General features: G+C 34.4%; 1 protein-coding gene across 1 annotated transcript in view; it reads left to right on the plus strand.

Annotated features, from left to right (window-relative positions):
* LOC127879465 (tyrosine-protein kinase JAK1-like) overlaps positions 1 to 18,324 on the plus strand; it is a 30,829-nt gene extending 12,505 nt beyond the window's left edge. Inside the window, exons 7-20 of the mRNA XM_052426316.1 lie at positions 747 to 893; positions 2,291 to 2,406; positions 3,990 to 4,214; positions 5,648 to 5,793; positions 6,193 to 6,293; positions 6,679 to 6,752; positions 9,029 to 9,227; positions 10,813 to 10,935; positions 11,691 to 11,866; positions 12,900 to 13,077; positions 14,644 to 14,771; positions 15,207 to 15,388; positions 15,790 to 16,083; positions 16,614 to 18,324. Coding sequence (XP_052282276.1) covers positions 747 to 893; positions 2,291 to 2,406; positions 3,990 to 4,214; positions 5,648 to 5,793; positions 6,193 to 6,293; positions 6,679 to 6,752; positions 9,029 to 9,227; positions 10,813 to 10,935; positions 11,691 to 11,866; positions 12,900 to 13,077; positions 14,644 to 14,771; positions 15,207 to 15,388; positions 15,790 to 16,083; positions 16,614 to 16,635 — 2,111 coding nt within the window. The 3' untranslated portion in view covers positions 16,636 to 18,324. The remainder of the gene's footprint in view (positions 1 to 746; positions 894 to 2,290; positions 2,407 to 3,989; positions 4,215 to 5,647; positions 5,794 to 6,192; positions 6,294 to 6,678; positions 6,753 to 9,028; positions 9,228 to 10,812; positions 10,936 to 11,690; positions 11,867 to 12,899; positions 13,078 to 14,643; positions 14,772 to 15,206; positions 15,389 to 15,789; positions 16,084 to 16,613) is intronic.
* The last annotated feature ends 60 nt before the right edge of the window (positions 18,325 to 18,384 follow it).

The raw sequence follows: 18,384 nt of genomic DNA on the forward strand, positions 1-18,384 counted from the left end.
TCCATTCAGATTTTGCATCTGCTCTGCAGTAAGGTTTTTAATATAACTTCGGATGATTATTCCCTTGCCTAAACGATTTTGTAAGAAAGAACTCCAATACTTCTCGGTCAAAATTTAAGGTAAAAAACTCAAGGTCCATGGTAATAAATGACTGTTTCTACTCTGTAGCTTTAACCCTCCTGAAAGGATTTTGATAAAACTTGAGATAACTATTCCCTATGACAAGATGATGTGTCACATACAACTCCGATGTACCTCCGTAAAAGGTCAAGGTCACTATTCAAGGTTCATAAATGCTCATTTCTGCTTTGTAACTATTACATGCCTGGGAAAATTTTAATAAAGCTGCAGATAATTATTCCAAATTACTAGACAATGTGTCACATGGAAAACTTTTATATTTTTTGATGAAACGTTGAGGTAACAATTCAATGTCAAAGTTCATAAATAATTTCTGCTCTCAAATGTGTATGCGTATTGAAGGATTTTAAAATAATGTAGGATTATTATTCACCATGATCAGACAATGTGAAGACAAAGGTTAACTTGTCTACCCTTTTGTAAACTGTTAATTGTTTATTAATATGACACCTACATGCATATACTTATCAGATTTCGTATTCAGATAATTTTATCCAACAAATGTCCAATTATTAAATTTTTGTGACACTGAAGTTGTTTCGATTACCAATCATCTTGGAAATAAGAAAGTTTTATGTTTAATATGATTTTCTTCCCCAAATTAGGTTGTGACGAGATTAAGAGATACCTGTTGGGTATGGTGCAGCTTCAGAGCAGTGAGGCAATCGAAGATGATGAGCAGGCTCGTAGGCGACTAGAAAATGCCCCTAAAGTGTACCTGAATAATCAGGTTGTTATAGGAGATGATATAGGTCAGTCAGCATGCTTTTGTCCCCTAATGCCAACTCTTCTATGTAGGAAAGTCATCATGCATTTTCATGTTTTTATACATCTTTTTGAGGCCTATTCCATACTTTTATTCCTCCACCCTGCATCAAAGTTGACCACGTTCGCATGTTCTTTTCCCTTCTGTGATATCTATGCCATGTTCCGTACAAAAATCAAATCTGGAAATATTGAATATATTTATTGAATATTTTAAAAGTTGCCTTTATGGTAAGTGAATTATATTTAATTTGCCTTAAAGGGATCTTTTCACGCTTTGGTAAATTGACAAAATTGAAAAAAGTTGTTTCAGATTCGCACATTTTCGTTTTAGTTATGATATTTGTGAGGAAACAGTAATACTGAACATTTACCATGGTCTAATATAGCCATCATATGCATCTTTTGACGATTTTAAAACCTAAAAATTATAAAGCGTTGCAACGCGAAACGATTGAATAATTTGGAGAGTTCTGTTTTTGTCGTTAAATTTTGTGGAACTACGAAGATTGCTTATATAAGGTATAAAATACGACAAGCATGTGTACTCGGCGGAATAGCTCAGTAGGCTAGAGCGTTTTTACTTCAGGACTCTGGCAGGACGCCAGGGATCACTGGTTCGAAACCTGCTCCGGGCAATGTTCTTTTCCTTTTTTTAATTTTATTCTTGATTTTTTACTGGAGCTTTTACGATCCAATGTTTACATTTATCAATATAAAGCATTTAATGAATAAGTTAAAAAATGCCAAAATCTGTGAAAAGGCCCCTTTAATGGTCAGTGCATAATATTTAATTTGCATTTATGGTCAGTTGATTAAAAAAACTAGGCCTTAATGGTCCATGAATTATATACAGTTGATGCATAGAACCATTTCCTGATTCAACAGTTTTCATCTAATATTCACCAAATCTCGTGATAATGTTTGTAAAATGATTACTACAGAAATTTAAGATATGTGATACCCAAGTAATCTGATTTAAGCTTTTATGATGTTAAACACTGTTTAATTTTAACAGTGGTCATCTTGTCTCACTAAATAAGATGCAAATGTTGGCATAATATCTAGATCCAGTTTAATAATCAGCTCATTCTTCTAGGGTATTGAAGAGTTATTACCCATAGGTTTGATATAATCAGCTTTTATAGACATTTCCAGTTTTATGAGTATTCATCAGATCACTAGCAAATTAGAAGCTTAAAATATCAATGCTTATTGATTAGCTTTAAGCCTATTGATCAAACAAAACATGCTAGAAACGGCAGCATGTTGTCAAAGGTGGCCAATATACAAGACATTCTATCTCGTTATTACCAAAGAGTTCTTTTATCTCATTAGTACATATAACCTGGAGAGTTCATGCATACTTCTCTTGTTTTCGTAGAGTTTGGCTATTTTACTGAGGTGAAGAGGGCTTTACTGAATAAAGAACAGCCAGTGATAGTGAAGATATTAAAACAACATCAAGCCATTAAACAGAATCATCAGGAGTTGCAAGAAGTATGTAGCACTAGCTGTTAACAGCCTCTGTATGCTGGTTCAATGATGGATGATAATCTTCTGCAAATTTCTGGAATTTCCGTGATTTCGAAGCTTCGAGAGTCATTTTTTAGATTGATGTGTATTCGATGAATTGTGCGGGTTTGAGGAGGGATGAATTTTATCTAAAACAATTACACTTTTTTTGCTGTTTAACAGTTAAAATAAGTTAAGTGAGATAAAGCACCAAGAAAAGTATTTTATAAAAAGAGTAATTAACTTTGTCGGTCGGTCTGTCTGTCCCGAAAATTTTATCCGATCTTCAACACACTTGGTCAGAAGTTGTATCCAGATGATTACTAGGTCAAGTTTGAACATGGGTCATGCCGGGTCAAAAAATAGGTCAAGGGTTTTATACCGAAAAATTGTCCGAACCATAACTTTGTCATTTATCGTTAGATTTTCATGCGAAAGAAATACGTCGATATCTGCAACGTAAAGGTCACATTTTGAGTTCAAAGGTCAAAATGTCCATTATAGATCTTGTCCGGGCTATATCTATGTCATTCATTGTGAGGTTTTAAAATTTCTCGGTACATTTGTTCACCATCATTGGACGGTGTGTAATGCCAAAGAATTACGTCGATATCTCCAAGGTCAAGGTCACACTTTGAGTTCAAAGGTCAAAAATGGCCATAAATGACCTTGTTCGACCCATTACTATGTCATTCATCGTGAGATTTGAAAATCATTTGGCACATTTGTTTACCATCATTGGGCGGTGTGTCATGCGAAAAAAGTACGTCTATATCTCCAATGTCAAGGTCACACTTTGAGTTTAAAGGTAAAAAATGGCATTAAATGAGCTTGTCCGGGCCATAACTATGCCGTTCATTGTGAGATTTAAAAATAATGTGGCACATTTGTTAACCAGCATTGGTCGATGTGTCACGCGAAAGCATTACGACGATATCTGCAACGTAAAGGTCACACTTTGAGTTCAAAGGTCAAAAATGGCCATAAATAATCTTGTCCAGGCCATAATTACGTCATTCATTGTGAGTTTTTAAAATTAGTCGGTACATGTGTTCACAATCATTGGACGGTGTGTCATGCGAAAGAATTGCGTCAATATCTCCAAGGTCAAGGTCACACTTGGAGTTCAAAAGTCTAAAATGGCCATAAATGAGCTTGTCTGGGCCATTACTATGTCATTTATTGTGAGATTTTAAAATGACACTGTACCTAAATTTTGTTCACAGTGATTTGACGGCGTGTCGTGCGAAAGAATTCAAGATTTCAAAGGTCAAAATGGCTACAAATGATAATGGGATAATAATTCTTTAAAAATCGCTTTAACTGAGCTTTCTGTTTTGTGAGGACAGCATGCACAATATTATGTGTCAATGCAGCATGTGGGGATTTACGTCACGTCTGTGAACAAGCTCTAGTTACACTTGCTTTACCTGTCACATATCAGTATGTTTATATCTTTAATTTCGCAAACTTGAAGTGAGCAATAAAACAAAAACTAATTCCCATGTATGAACCTCTTTAAATGCTTAAAAGTACATATCACATAACGTGCCCATGTTTTTTCTCAGGCACTGATGGAGAGTGTGAGCAAGCTTATGGAATGGGACTCAGCCAAGTTCTTTGTGGGTTTTCATGGTATTTGCCTTATGCCAGAGACCAGCAGCCTGATGAGTGGAACCAGCTTCTGCGGCCTGAAGCAGTTTCTCTTGTCAGAAAAAACTGACATGCCTCAACTGAAGCTGGACCATTTGATGCAAGTCCCAGTTTTCCTTGTGGATGCACTTCTGTACATGGTATCTTCATTTTTCGTCCTTTCATTCATACGTATGTCCGTAATGCTTTGTGTTTAAAAATGCCTGGTTTGAAAATTATGATGCACTGCAGGAAGGAGTTTGAAGGAGTCCCATTTTTGGTCAGTCTGTCAGCCTGTAAGTTGGATTGTTCTCATAGAATACTATTATTCAAACTTCTTCCACTTTTCTCAAGTTATCAAATTGAAATGTAAAATATGTTACTACCATGAAGTAAACGTGTAAAAGACACTTTTTATGCCAAATGATCAACACATACCAAGTTATGTACTCTTGAAGGTAGTTTTTTTGCAGCACTATAAAATTTTCAAAGTTTGTTTCCTCCTCATTCTCTCAAGTGATTAAATTAAAACTAAAAGTACCTTATCTCCATGAAGTGAGGCTGTTAAACGAACTTGTCATCCTTAGTGACCCACAAATTCTTTATTTTTTGCCTTTGAGCAAAGCTGATAGTTGAGTTTCTAGTTTATTGAAGGAAAACGGCTAGTACTAAGCCTATCTCTTAGTATTAGTACACAATAACACATTTTCTTAACAATTTTCTTTCAGATGCAACACTTTCATATATTTAGCTGATTTGTGGCATGTTAGTCTACCTACATGATCTACAGACGAAGTGTGATATTCGCTCTAGTCCATTGATTTTTGCGAAGTTATGGGCCTTGGACTTATTATTTTTCTCTATAATAACCATTTTCCGGAGGTTTCAACGCAACGCGTTGAGATATTGAGCTGATATTTGGTATGTAAGTCTAGCTAAATGACCTACATATGAAGTGTGAAATTCTTTCCGGTCCATTAATGTTTGGGACATGTATGTGTTCTTGGACTTAAACATTTTTTTTATATAGTAACAGTTTTCCGGAGGTTTTTAACGAAAGGCTTTCAGATATTGAGCTGATTTTTGGTGTGTGTGTTTACCTACATTACCTACAGATGAAGTGTGAAATTAGTTCCAGGCATTGATTTTTGGCAAAGTTATGGTCATTGGACTTAATTTTTGTATATTATTATAACAGTTTTCCGTTTTTTTTTACGCAGTGCTTTCATATATTTAGCTTATATATGGTATGTAAGTCTATTTGCATGACTTACATATGAAGTGTGAAATGCGCTCCAGGCCATTGATTTTTGGAGAAGTAATGGGCCTTAGACTTAGAAATTGTCTGTATTTTAACCGTTTTCTAGAGGTTTGTTATGCAACGTGCTCAGATATTGAGCTGATATTTGGTATGTGAGTCTACCTACATGACTTACAAATAAATTGTTAGTGTCGTTTGGGTCCATTATATTTTGGCGAAGTTTATGGCCTTGTTTTTTCTACAATAGCTACAGTGTGGCTTCAAAGCGCAGTAGGGGGCATTGTGTTTTACAAATGCAGCTCTTGTTTATTTAATTATGACTTTTGTTTACAGGAAAAGAAGAATTGTTACCATGGCAACATCAACTGTGATAACCTTGTTGTGGAGAGATTTGATAACATGGTACTGAAACTTACTGATCCTGGAATGGTTACCATTAGAAACAAGCTGCCATTAGATCATTCCCTAAATGTGGAAAGGTAGTTTGTACGAAAACTAAATGATAACTGGTCAATTACCAGGTTGGCAATATTATATTTATGCCATTGCCATATACCCTTCATGGAATAAATTTTAAAGATAATTCTGACAATTGTTCATATCAGGGACAAGCTGGGTAACTCTTAATTATTCATTTTCATTCCCAAATTTATTAAACTACTAGTATATGGTACTCAACCACTATGAAATAAAGCAGACGTGGTAAGAATCGGTTTGCTGGTCCATACATCAAATTTTACAATAAATGTTTCAAATCATTAATAACATGTTGCTCGTATCAGGAACTTAAGAGTTATGGCTTTTATTTGACCTAAATGTTTCCAAAGACGGAACACAACAGTTTTACAAACAGCTAATGTTTTGTTTTTAATTCCTAGGTTGCCATGGCTGGCTCCAGAGCGAATTAAGCACCTGTCCAATGTCACAGTGAAATCTGAGGTCTGGGCCATCGGTACAACACTGTGGCAGATGTTTTCTGGTCAGTATTGAAAGTAACTATTCACTTATCTATAATTTAATGGCAACTATTTAGCATTAATATTAAAAAAAAACAGATGCTTGTGCATATAACTGTACACGTTTCATGCAATCATCTTTGCAACCACTTAACAAATTTCATGAACCAAATATTGCTGAGTAAGGCTGACTTCATTTATGTCTAAAATTGTCTTGCGAAGTACGGTAAAACTATGCTCATGTCATGTTTGATTTTTTTGCTCTGTTAAACTTTAAAACAAAACACATTTTTATAGAAGTTTCAAGAAATTAAAAACATTCAGAATTGTAATTATCTTTTGTGTATGTATATTCAAAGCTGATGGTACATAGAAAATAATTCAATGCCATCAATATACATCTTACAGGTGCAAGGAACCCGAATGCTGATATTCAGGATAGGCTGGGCAAGACAGGGTCTACTGCTTTGTCCGATTGTGAGGTGGGTACATGAGTAGATCAGGACCATTATTATCAAAGCTTGTAGGGAAAACAACGAAATTTCTAAAATTGATTAAATTCATGAAAACCCTCTGCCAACACTTAACATTTACTGAGCCACTCTCCCAACAAGCACCGAGTAACACTGCCAACACTTTAAAACCCATGTGTCACTCTGCCAACACTGAAAAATCACTGAGCCACACTGCCAAAACTAAACAAATCACTGAGTCACTCTGCAAAAACTAAACAAATCACTGAGTCAAACTGCCAACACTTAAAAATCACTTCGCCACCTTGCACAAACTTTAAAAAAAATCACTGAGCCACACTGCCAACACTGAAAAATCACTGAGTCACTCAGCCAATAATGAAAAATTACTGAGCCACTCTGCCAAAACTAAAAAAAATCACTGTGCCGCAATGCCAACATTTAAAAATCACTGAGTCACTATGACAACATTTAAAAATCACTGAGTCACTCTGCCAAAACTAAAAGAAATCAATGAGCCACACTGCAAACACTTTAATATCACTGAGTCACTCTGCCAACACTTTAAAATCATCACTGAGTCACACTGGCAAAACTGAAAAAATCACTGAGTCACTCTGCAAAAACTAAAAACATCACTGTGCCACACTGCCAACACTTACAAATCACTGAGTCACACTTCCAACACTGAACAATCACTGATTCACACTGCCAACACTGAAATATCACTTAGTCAAACTGCAAACACTTAAAAAATCACTGAGTCACTCTGCCAACACTAAAAATTAACTGAGTCACTCTGCCGACACTGAAAAATCACTGAGTCACTCTGCCAACACTGAAAAATCACTGAGTCACTCTGCCGACACTGAAAAATCACTGAGTCACTCTGCCAACACTGAAAAATCACTGAGCCTTACTGCCAATTCTTAAAACATCACTGAGCCACACTGTCAACACTTACAAATCACTGAGCCTTATCGCCAACTCTGAAAAATCATGGAGTTACATTGCAAGCATTTTTAAATCACTGAGCCACACTGTCAACATTTTTAAATCACTGAGCCTTATTGTCAACATTGAAAAATCATGTAGTTACATTGCAAACAATTTTAAATCACTGAGCCACACTGTCAACACTTACAAATAATAGAGTCACTCTGCCAGCACTTAAAAATCATTGGCATACTGCCAACACCAAAAAACACTTTGTTCTTCTGCCACTCTTTAAGATTACTGAGTGCCACATCCAACACTTGAAAATCAATGAGCCACACTGCAAACACTAAAATATCAATGAGCCACACTGCAAACACTGAAAAATCACTGAACAAAACTGCCAACACTTAAAAATTACTGAGTCACTCTGCTAACACTGACAAATCTCTGAGCCACATTGACAACACTTACAAATCGCTGTGCCGCACTTCCAACCCTGAAAAATCACTGTGCCACACTGCCAACACTGAAAAATGTCCGAGTCAAGTTGCCAACTCTTAAAATTCAATAAGCAAAACTGCCATCCCTGAAAAGTCATTGAGCCTGCCTACACATAATTATTAACATTAGCATAGTTTGTCAGAGATTAGTACTTTAAAGCAGGACTTGGCCTCATTCATTTATGTTTGAACAAAATACTTCAATTGTTTTAAATAGTTGACATAGATATTCATATTAAATGAAAACAATAGCATTTTATTTTATGCTTTCCGGTGGTTATAGAGAAATATCAGTGAATTAAAACTGATAATATCACTGTTTCAAAAATTACGTCATTATCACAGCGAAATTGTTTCGTTAGACTCTTTAAAAATGTATATAAACTGTGAAAAAAAGCATAAAATAAAAATAAAATTTGTTGGATTCGGTAGAATATCGATTTTAATTCACTCGTGATCAAAGTTAATATGTATTTTCACTCGTGGCGCGAAAAAATTATTTTCTATGATCACGAGTGAATTAAAATCGATAATCAACCGAATCCAACAAATATCCTCTATATCTTATATGCAAAGGTTTCATTTAATTTTCTTTTCAAATTTCATATTTATATTTCGAAACCATGTTGTTGTGTCATCAGTATTATAAAATTGTATATGCATTGACATTTCAAGACGATTGTTTATTTTCTATGTTATATACCCACTTGCACTAAAACTTTAAAATTTCACAAAAGTTTACCATTTCCTTTTTATATACCCAAATTAATCTAAAATATTAACTTTCAAAATATTTTACTATTTCCTCAGTTATATACCCAAATTAATAAAAAAGACATCTTGCAGGTGGTGCAGTTTTTTCAAGACAATCAAGGTTTGAGTTGCCCCAAATATTTGAAGCCAGCGCCTAATGATCCAAGTCCGGCTTTGCTTATGAAGGAAAAGTTTTACCAAGCCATTCTTCCTTGCTGGACGATAGATAGTGAGGACAGACCAAACCCTACCATGCTGCTGAAAAGCTTTATTGAAATCTGTCAGAGCTATGGTTAGCTGGAATTGAGACACGAGTTCTGGCTTTCTTAACTTGGATGTAAGGTATTGTTAACCATCTACCCCAAGGTACTTACTTCGTAATACCTTAAAAATATTGTTAAATTGAAGACCTTTCTTACTAGATTCGAGTTTGAAAGGCTTCATATCCAGTTCTAAGATACTGATGAGCAGCAAACAGTATGCAACCTGCCTGAACAGGCTGCGAATTACTCGCAGGCTGTTTTGGTTTAATGCTGTTTGCATATTGCCATTTTCACATGGTATCTCATGGGGGGGATGGTTATACTGTAGGAACACTCTACAATGAACTAAGGTCTGTGTGAGGCACAATAATTAATGTAATTGATAATTTCCAGCAAGGTAAAAAGTTACTTAGACCAAGTTCTATAATAATGCTATGAACAAGAGAACTGAACTGAATGAATAGTGAATTGATGTTTTGCCCACATTGCCAAAGCACTGAATTAATCTTTGAAAGTTGGGGTGTTGCGCCAGATTTCTTGACCTATTTCGCTTTTGTAGATATTATTGATCTATAGATACAAAAAAGAAATACACAAGAAGAATGGAAATGAAATACAAGCATATTAGTCAACGGACCACACACGAATCATCCGTAAATATTTGAAATATTCATACGCGCATTCTTCGAACATACCTGTTTTATTGATTTGTCGGATATTGTTATTTGATTCGATTGTTAATAGTATCGTGAATAATCACGCTCATGCTTAATAAATTGGTCAATATGGGGGAATAATTCTTTTTAAATAATCAAACTACTTATCATGAAATTGTTGAAAGCACAATAAGAATCAATAATTTACATACCATTATAATATCGCGGAAAATCTTCATTTAAGATCTTTCTCTCAAAATAAAATTCAAGTTTACCTAGATAACGCAATAGCGTTTATATAACGATTCTTTAACTGGCTGCAAAATGACCTTGATACCTTACCGGATGGAATGCAATGCATTAAAGTGAGGTAACGTTTCCTCTGCTGGAACGACAGCTTGTGTAAAGCTTTATACTTTTACATGTTTATAGATCGAATTCAACTTAAAAAAATATTTTTGTCAAAACAAATATCAATGGGAACAACAATACTTATAAGATCTAAAATATACTAGTGCACAGAATGCAATACGGTAGTAATTACTAAATATGAGAACACAACATTTAATCAAAATTGCGCTGGCGCTGAAATCTTCTAAATATAAAGTTTGGTGTTAAATATTGTTCTATCTCTCGAGCCTTTTCATTAGAGATAAAATTGTTTCATGCTGAACACACAGTGAAGATAGTTGCAAAACAAACTTTAGTATTTCTTTTCATATCCTATACTTCAAACAAAAAGATAGTCAATTGGATTACCTATTTACGTAAATGTGATAACTGTTTGAAGATTGCACTGTTTATGTTTGAAAAGTTTCTGGTCTTCTAGCGGGAAATTTTATATTCAAATTCACTGGACACTTGCAAAATTCAGCTAAGGTGAAACGCTGGGTTAAACAGCTACACCGAAAAACAGATTTGCTTAATTCCATATACTCGATGACATTTTACACTGCAGGTTCTAATTACCACACATACAGCAGCCTAAACTACTCGGGAGTCATTTTTGAACATAGGGAGTCTAACAGCAGTGGACATGAAACGAGGAATGTACCGGACATTTCTGCTCTTACTGACCATGGTATTATAGGGTTTATCTTAGTCTTTAAAATGTGTGGATACTGTTTCGACCCATTGGGCATCATTTACACATGAACAGGGTCAAAACCTGTGATATGTGAACTGTTCGTCAATAACAAAAACAAAGAAGTTTGTTATGTGATTTATTAAATCATGCTTGTCTCTCTTAACCTGTTTTGGGTTAAATTTGCATTTTCATATATCATAATTTTTGTTATTTTTATTTTCTCCTTATTTCTAAATTTCTTGGAAAAACTTCTGATATGTAACACTGTTGTTTATGAGCACTAAAGCACATTGATCATCTAATTAATAACCTATATGGGAAAGAAGGTACCAATAAACTTGTTTTAACGTTGAGTATTTTATCCCATTTTTTTTGTTTGTACATTTCTGACCCAAGGAAATCTAAACTATTTACAAAACAAGGTATGATTTCAACTAAATTTAAGAAGATAAACTATTATGTTACACAGCAAATATTGATCATTGAGGTTTCAGAGGACAAGTATTATACTTTATGAGTCTTTTTAAATCATGTGACCACTGTGCGGGCGTGGTCAATTTTAAATGATATTTATGCCACGATTTTAACCATTTGTGTTCATTACGTTTATCTGATATAACTTGTCAAATATCAAAGCTTTGGGACTTCAGGTTCAAGAAGAGTTGTACTATATTATTAAATATTAATTATTTCCACTGTGGCAAGGCCAGTTTTGACTCATTGGGCATGCATGATTTGAAATAAATTAGTAGGGGACCAGGGAGTTGGGACAGCAGTTGAGAGGCTGCATGGCCAGTCCAAAGCGTCTGTGACAGCAGTCACCCTTGACCCGTCAACCAGTGATAACATGACCAACACAAACAAATACAGTCTTGTCCTCAGCGAGACATCTTTGCAGATCTTTTGGGACAGTATTATTGGCAAGGTTAGCTCTAAACGTTTTTACGGTTTAAGTTTTACCAAATATTTTGAAAAGGGGGTTGTTAGTCATCATATTACAATAAGAATGAGTACCTGATGTAAATAAGTTAGTGACAATCTCAGCTTGGATTTTTTGAGTTTTGAGGGATTCAATTACTTATACTTGAATAATGCATTTGATTGTGTTTGTTTAATTAACATCTGTAACTATATAGAAAATAGTATGTGGGTTTTGGATAAAGATCAAGTTTATCATGCGAGACTTAGAACCATGGTAGCGCTAGGCTTGCTAAATACTCTATGTATCCTATTATTTCCTCTCCTGATCCATTAATAAATCAAATATCGCATTTTTGGACGAATTTTTTTCCGTAGTTGACAAAAACAGATTCTTCAATTTTTGGAAAAACCCAAATCTTATCTTAAAATAGCAATAGTATTGAGCTCAACTTTATACGATCGTTGTTATACTATCGATTTTCATCTGGTAATAGGATAAAATCTCTCGGCAAGCCTCTCACTACAATGGTTCTAAGCCTCGAATGATAAATGTGATCGTTATCCAAAACTCGCATAATAATCTCCTCAGCTGAATTTCCAAGGGTTTTCTGCACTTTTTCTCATCCTCTATGTATTATCAGCGATGATAAGGATGGCTGCTCTTTGATCACAGCAGGATGTCAGTACACAGGGATACAATACTCAGGATGGGGGGATATGATAGGTTTATTTAACCCTTTACCACTTAGATATGTACGTATTGTGATGCATGTGCAGTCCTTTAGAAAGTTACATTTTATTAAAGACCTTTCTTACTAAATTCAAGTTTTAAAGGCTTCATATTCACCCCTTAGCTATAATGAGCAGTACAGAGCATACAACCTGAACCGACTGCGAGTAACTCTCAGGCTGTTCTGGTTTTATGCTGGTTGCAAAAGCCATTTTCACTTTGCTTCTTATGGGGGAAAGGGTTAAACAAGGCCTTTAAAAATTGGAGAAAGAAAACACTAACCAGAACGATTGTTTTTTAATTGCAGGGTGCATTTGGAGATATCTTCATGGGAAGGTTTGAACACAGAGATGTAGCTGTAAAAAAGTGCCGAAATGCCAGTGAATACCCCAGATTCCAGCGAGAGTTTGAACTACTGCACAAGCTCAAGTGTAAACAACATCATCCAAATATTGTAGAATTCATTGGCTTGTACGACTTAAAAGGTAATTAAAAAACAAATAGGAATGCTTTCTGGTAGCAGAGTGACCAAGCTAAGCTTTTTCCAATTTTCATACGGCTAAATTGAAAAGGTGCAGGGACAAATTTAAGGTCAAAAGTTCAACTAGTTTTATTTGGATGCTGTTTTTTGTTTGATTGTATTCTTTATAGCATCTTTAAAAAAAATGCTCAGGTTGAGCTTTTGGAATCACATTTTTAAAAAATGCTCAGGTTGAGCTTTTGGAATCACATTTTGCCTGTCATGAGTGGTCAGTTGTTCATGAACATTTCATTTTAAAGAGATGGGTTCAATATATATTATATAGGGGTCTTATACTTAATTCTTTCAAATCATGCCCCTGCAGACAAAATTGACCACCTCTCTGGTGAGATCTTACGTGATTTATATAGTGAATAATTTGTCAAATTTCTCAGAAATGATAAGATTTCAATATTTTGTTTCTAACATAGCATTTAGGCTTCTACTAATTTGTTACAATAAAGCCCCATGTGTCAAAGCTGGCCATGCAACCGGCATCCCATGTTTTATATGGCTGATGGACTTAAATAATAAATAACATAAACTCCTGTGGTGGGGAATTTAGTATATGATGAGTAACAAAATATAATGGTAATCTACTAAGTTATATCAAATTATGTCAATGTGGTCAAAACTGGCCACACCACAGTGGACATGATTTATATTGAACTATATAGTAAATAACTCGAACAATCGTCTGGAACCTTAAGTCCCAAAGCTTTGGTATTTGACATGTAGCATCAGATAAATCATGTCATCAAAATCAGTAAAAAAAAATCGCCATGCCCAGTGGTCACATGATTTTAACAGATTCATTAAGTATTTAACTTGTCCTGTGAAACCTCAATGGTCAAAGGGTTGATATTTGCTGTGTAATATCATATTTAATCTTCTAAAATTTAGTTGAAATCATACCCCTGGAGTTAAAAATGACCAGGGCCTAGAGGTCACATGATTTATTTAGACTTTTATAGTTAAATAATATTAAAGGTCTTCTATCAGAAACAAATGGACAAGAAGTGTTATATTTGGTTAGTAGCATTGGACAGTAATCTTCTACTGAATTTGTTGAAATAATACCCCTAGGGGCAAACTGGCCTTTCCTTGAGATGTATGGGTGAAATGTTTTATAGATATTTAATGTCATAGCACTATAATTAAAATACGTTTATGAAACAACACAGCATATAACTTTTATTTTTGCTTTGCGACATCATAATGTGGTCATTTACAGATTGTTCAATTCATGCCCCTATGTCTGAAACTTACCCATCAAACAGTGGAGCATTCTATGGCCATCTTGGTCTTCTTGTTTGGTAAATAGTTTAGATTGTATTTCCCTGAAAATTTAAAACAAGCATGAGCAAGTTAAAAACCAAACAATTGGGATTAAATGCACATGGTTAAAACATGACGTTTATTGGTACCTTCAATGGCTTGAAGGTTATTACTTCGAGGATCAATGTGCTTCAGTGCTCATTAAAAAACCTTGGTACATATTATGTTCATATTAACATATTATATGTTACAGACACAACTATATGCTATGCATATGTGATGGAATATGCCGAGAATCAATCCCAGGTGAAGTACTTGCAGAATCAGCCAGTGCCAGTGACGGTACATCAGAAGCTCAAACTTCTCAAGGATGCTGCCCATGTAAGTATAATAGACAAGTGCCTGCTGACTATATGATCCTCAGTCTGGGAAAATTGGGCTCAAAGCGTATGCTAAAGTGTTGTCAGAGATTAGCCTGTGCAGTCCGCACAGGCTAAACAAGGGCAACACTTTCCGATTTAATAGAATTTTTGGTTTAAAAATACTCCCTTCTAAAAGATTAGTTGAGTTACCTCGAATCTTATAGGATCTGACATGATCGCCATAATAAGTTCAACATGAGACCATGATTTTTATTTTACCTAGCAAGCTTTATGTTCATCTCTTGATTATTGTGATTGTTACAGATTCAGGTGGAACTATTATTTTGTTAATTCTAAATAGAAAACATATGTCTTGGGATTGAGATAAGTTTTTGATTAGTATGTACTTTTAATTGTGACAAATACTTAAACTCTTCATTTACAAAATTTTCAGGGAATGCAGTTCCTCTTTGAGAACAACATCATACACTGTGGTCTGACATCAGAAAACATTCTAGTAAAAGCTGACCTTACTACACTCATATCTGACTTTGGTTGGGCCAAGGAGCTGGACACTGATGTTGAAGACTTCACATACATGTACAGGCGCTCGAACCTCAAGACGAAGATTTTTTGGTAATGTGTTACACTAATTATGAAAAAGGCTATTTTGATGAATTTTTATTAAATCAAACTCATTAAATCATTTGGTAAATGCAGTTTTTAATAACAGAGTTAATGTAAATATTTCATATCATAACTCTTAATTAATTTGTTTAATTTTTTGGAGTAATCCTTTTTTTGGACCTTTTATTATCTGTGTGTTTTTTTTATCTGGCACGTCAATGATGTTATCCATTCATCACAGTCAATACAATTTTGTAAAAAAAATGATACATACAAACTGTCAAACATGTAACAAATTTTAAAGTGTGTAATGAAATATTGGTAAAATCTTAAGTGGTGGGACTATGTGGTAATCCTGGCTATACATGAAACAGTATGATAATAGTAAATTTAATCCTCACCCTTTTTAGGTCAGCCCCAGAGGTCTTGCAATGCAAGTATTCAAAGTTCACAGACAATTGGAGTTACGGTGTTGTGTGCTGCGAAGTATTCCGTGATGGAAAGCAGCCTTGTTTTGATGACTTGGCAGTTGGGAACAAAGATGAAGCTGAGATCTACTGGCAGAAAATCAAAAAAGGAGATAGATTTCCATGCCCAATATTGTGTCCAAAGGAAATTTTTGATAGTGTCGTGTTAAGGTGCTGGGAAAAAGAGTTTATGAAGCGGATTTATTTCCATGATATTGTTACCTACATTGGATCATGGTAAATATTAAATATGCATTGAGTAACACTTTCTTTTTGAACATCTAGACCAATATATTGAAAACAATTGTGCCATAAATAAAAATAGTTTGCAGATGTAACATACTGTAAAACCAATTGTATTCATCATATTCTATTTTTTGTGGATTTATGTGGGTCAGCTCAAATACTCAATGTTAACGTCCAATGTTTTGTACAGACATTGTAAAAATCAACAAACTACAGATCCAACGAATATGCCTGACTTTAAAAATCCATGAAATTTCATTGTGAACGAAATTAAAAGAATCTACAGCATGCAGACACGGTGCTGGTAAACTTGCTTGTTTTAGTTCTATTTAGAGCTCAGTTTTCTCTGATAGTAGTACTATTGCAGCAGTCATCTTGTTTCCTACGATTCAATACAAACATTCTTGTGATAACCAGTCTTAACCATTTAACCAGTCTTGAATAAGATTTGCCATTTTAATCCAATATTGATTATTTGTAATACTTTTAAAAGTTCAGTGTTTTTTTTGCTTTTTTTTCAGGTTGGAAAATCATCCGTCCTAGTTCCTGTTGGATAATGCTCAAGGGGTTATAGCAACAGCCTTTAATCAAGTTTCAGATTTTTAGTTGGTGTTTCCTTTTAAATTGTTTCAAGTTTGTTTGTTATATGTTATTAGATCTGTGTTGCTGGATTCTTATTTCCAGATTTTTTAAAATGAAATTTTCAAGATCATTTGACTCGTTAAAATGGAAAAACTAGAAGTAAAATTTTCGTTGTCATGTCTCAAAAAATGACATACAGCTTTTAGGTGTGTTTGTATATGATTTGATAAGAGACTTATACATGTTATATTGTTTGTACAGTATGAACTGATATCTTCGAGTATTGTTCAAATAACTTAACAGTATACAAGTAAGCTTACTGTATATATTTTTGTTTCATAGCTCAAATATCCAAGTCTTAATGTGATGTTTATTTTGACTCTTATACCTATTCTCTTGCAATATTATGTATGAAGTATGACCGTGGGCAACAGTTTTGACTTCCCAAAGCACACATGTGCTGACTGTGTAATAATATGTAATCGAACGAGTACACATCATGGTACTTAAATACATTTTGACTGTACACAATCTTAAAATATGTTTCATATGTCCTATGTTTGTCGAATACTTCACATTTATGTTTTATATTTACACATACAGGGACTGAAAGCTATGAGAAATAATCACATGTGTTTCATTGACATCTTGTATGAATACATTTTATATGAAGTTTAAATTTAAGAAACAGATTGTTTTGTTGGTGATGTTGTTACATTTTATGTTAAATATTTATATTATTTTGTGAAATATTTATATTATTTGTAAATTAGTGTCAAATCATCCTGTCTCAAATAAGTCTTTAATAAGGTCGCCGTGGCGTAATGGATATGGTGTCCGCCTACCGACCTTGAGGTCAAGGGTTGGATGCCCACTGTGGGAACGTTCTTTTGATCTCCACAAAGACGTCAAGTACTGGTTCTAGGCCCAGGAAACGGACTCGGGAGCGTTTCAAATAAGCCTGAGGCTTTCGATGCAATTGAGCGAAAATAAATAAGTTTAAACTAAATTAGTCTTGTTTATTCAGGTAAATGAATTTCATGAACAATTTTGAGACGTATTAAAATTATGCATTATTTTCTAGGTAGTTGTGCTTAAACTTATGCTATGCTGTAAGTGCCTTAGTGATTTTGGTCAATATATTTTATCTTTGAATGTTTAAATGGATTATTTCTACTGCAATGGAAAGCAAAAACTAGTCTGCGCTTTAAAATGCTATTGATGTGCCCCGCACATTGTTGTTGTTAAACAGTTATCGATTTGTTCATCATATACATGTAACAGGTAGCAGGCTTTTTCGGCCCCAAGCTCTTTCGGCCCAGTCCGAAATTTCAGGCTTTTTCGGCCCCAAGCTTATTCGGCCCCAAATCGACCAGGCTCATTCGGCGCCATATATTATTACACCTATTAACTAGGGTGTATGATTGACTAAAGGTGTTCAAAATGATGTATATTGTGTTGTCGGTTTGTTCCTTTGTATTGCTTTTGATTATTTATGATAAAATGAAATTAATTGAAAACCATTATTGTTTTACAAACTGTTACCAATGTATGTAATTGTTTTAATTGTTAAATTGTGCCGGCTTTTAATTGCATCGATTGTCGGTTTGTTTGTTAAATATTGCGTTTGATAAAAGGTGTAAATGATGAGTATTTGTTTGGTATGTTCCATTGTTGTTGTTTTGTCGGTTATTAAGCAATTCTTAACGA

Source organism: Dreissena polymorpha, chromosome 4 (assembly GCF_020536995.1).
Source record: "Dreissena polymorpha isolate Duluth1 chromosome 4, UMN_Dpol_1.0, whole genome shotgun sequence".
Taxonomy (NCBI): domain Eukaryota; kingdom Metazoa; phylum Mollusca; class Bivalvia; order Myida; family Dreissenidae; genus Dreissena; species Dreissena polymorpha.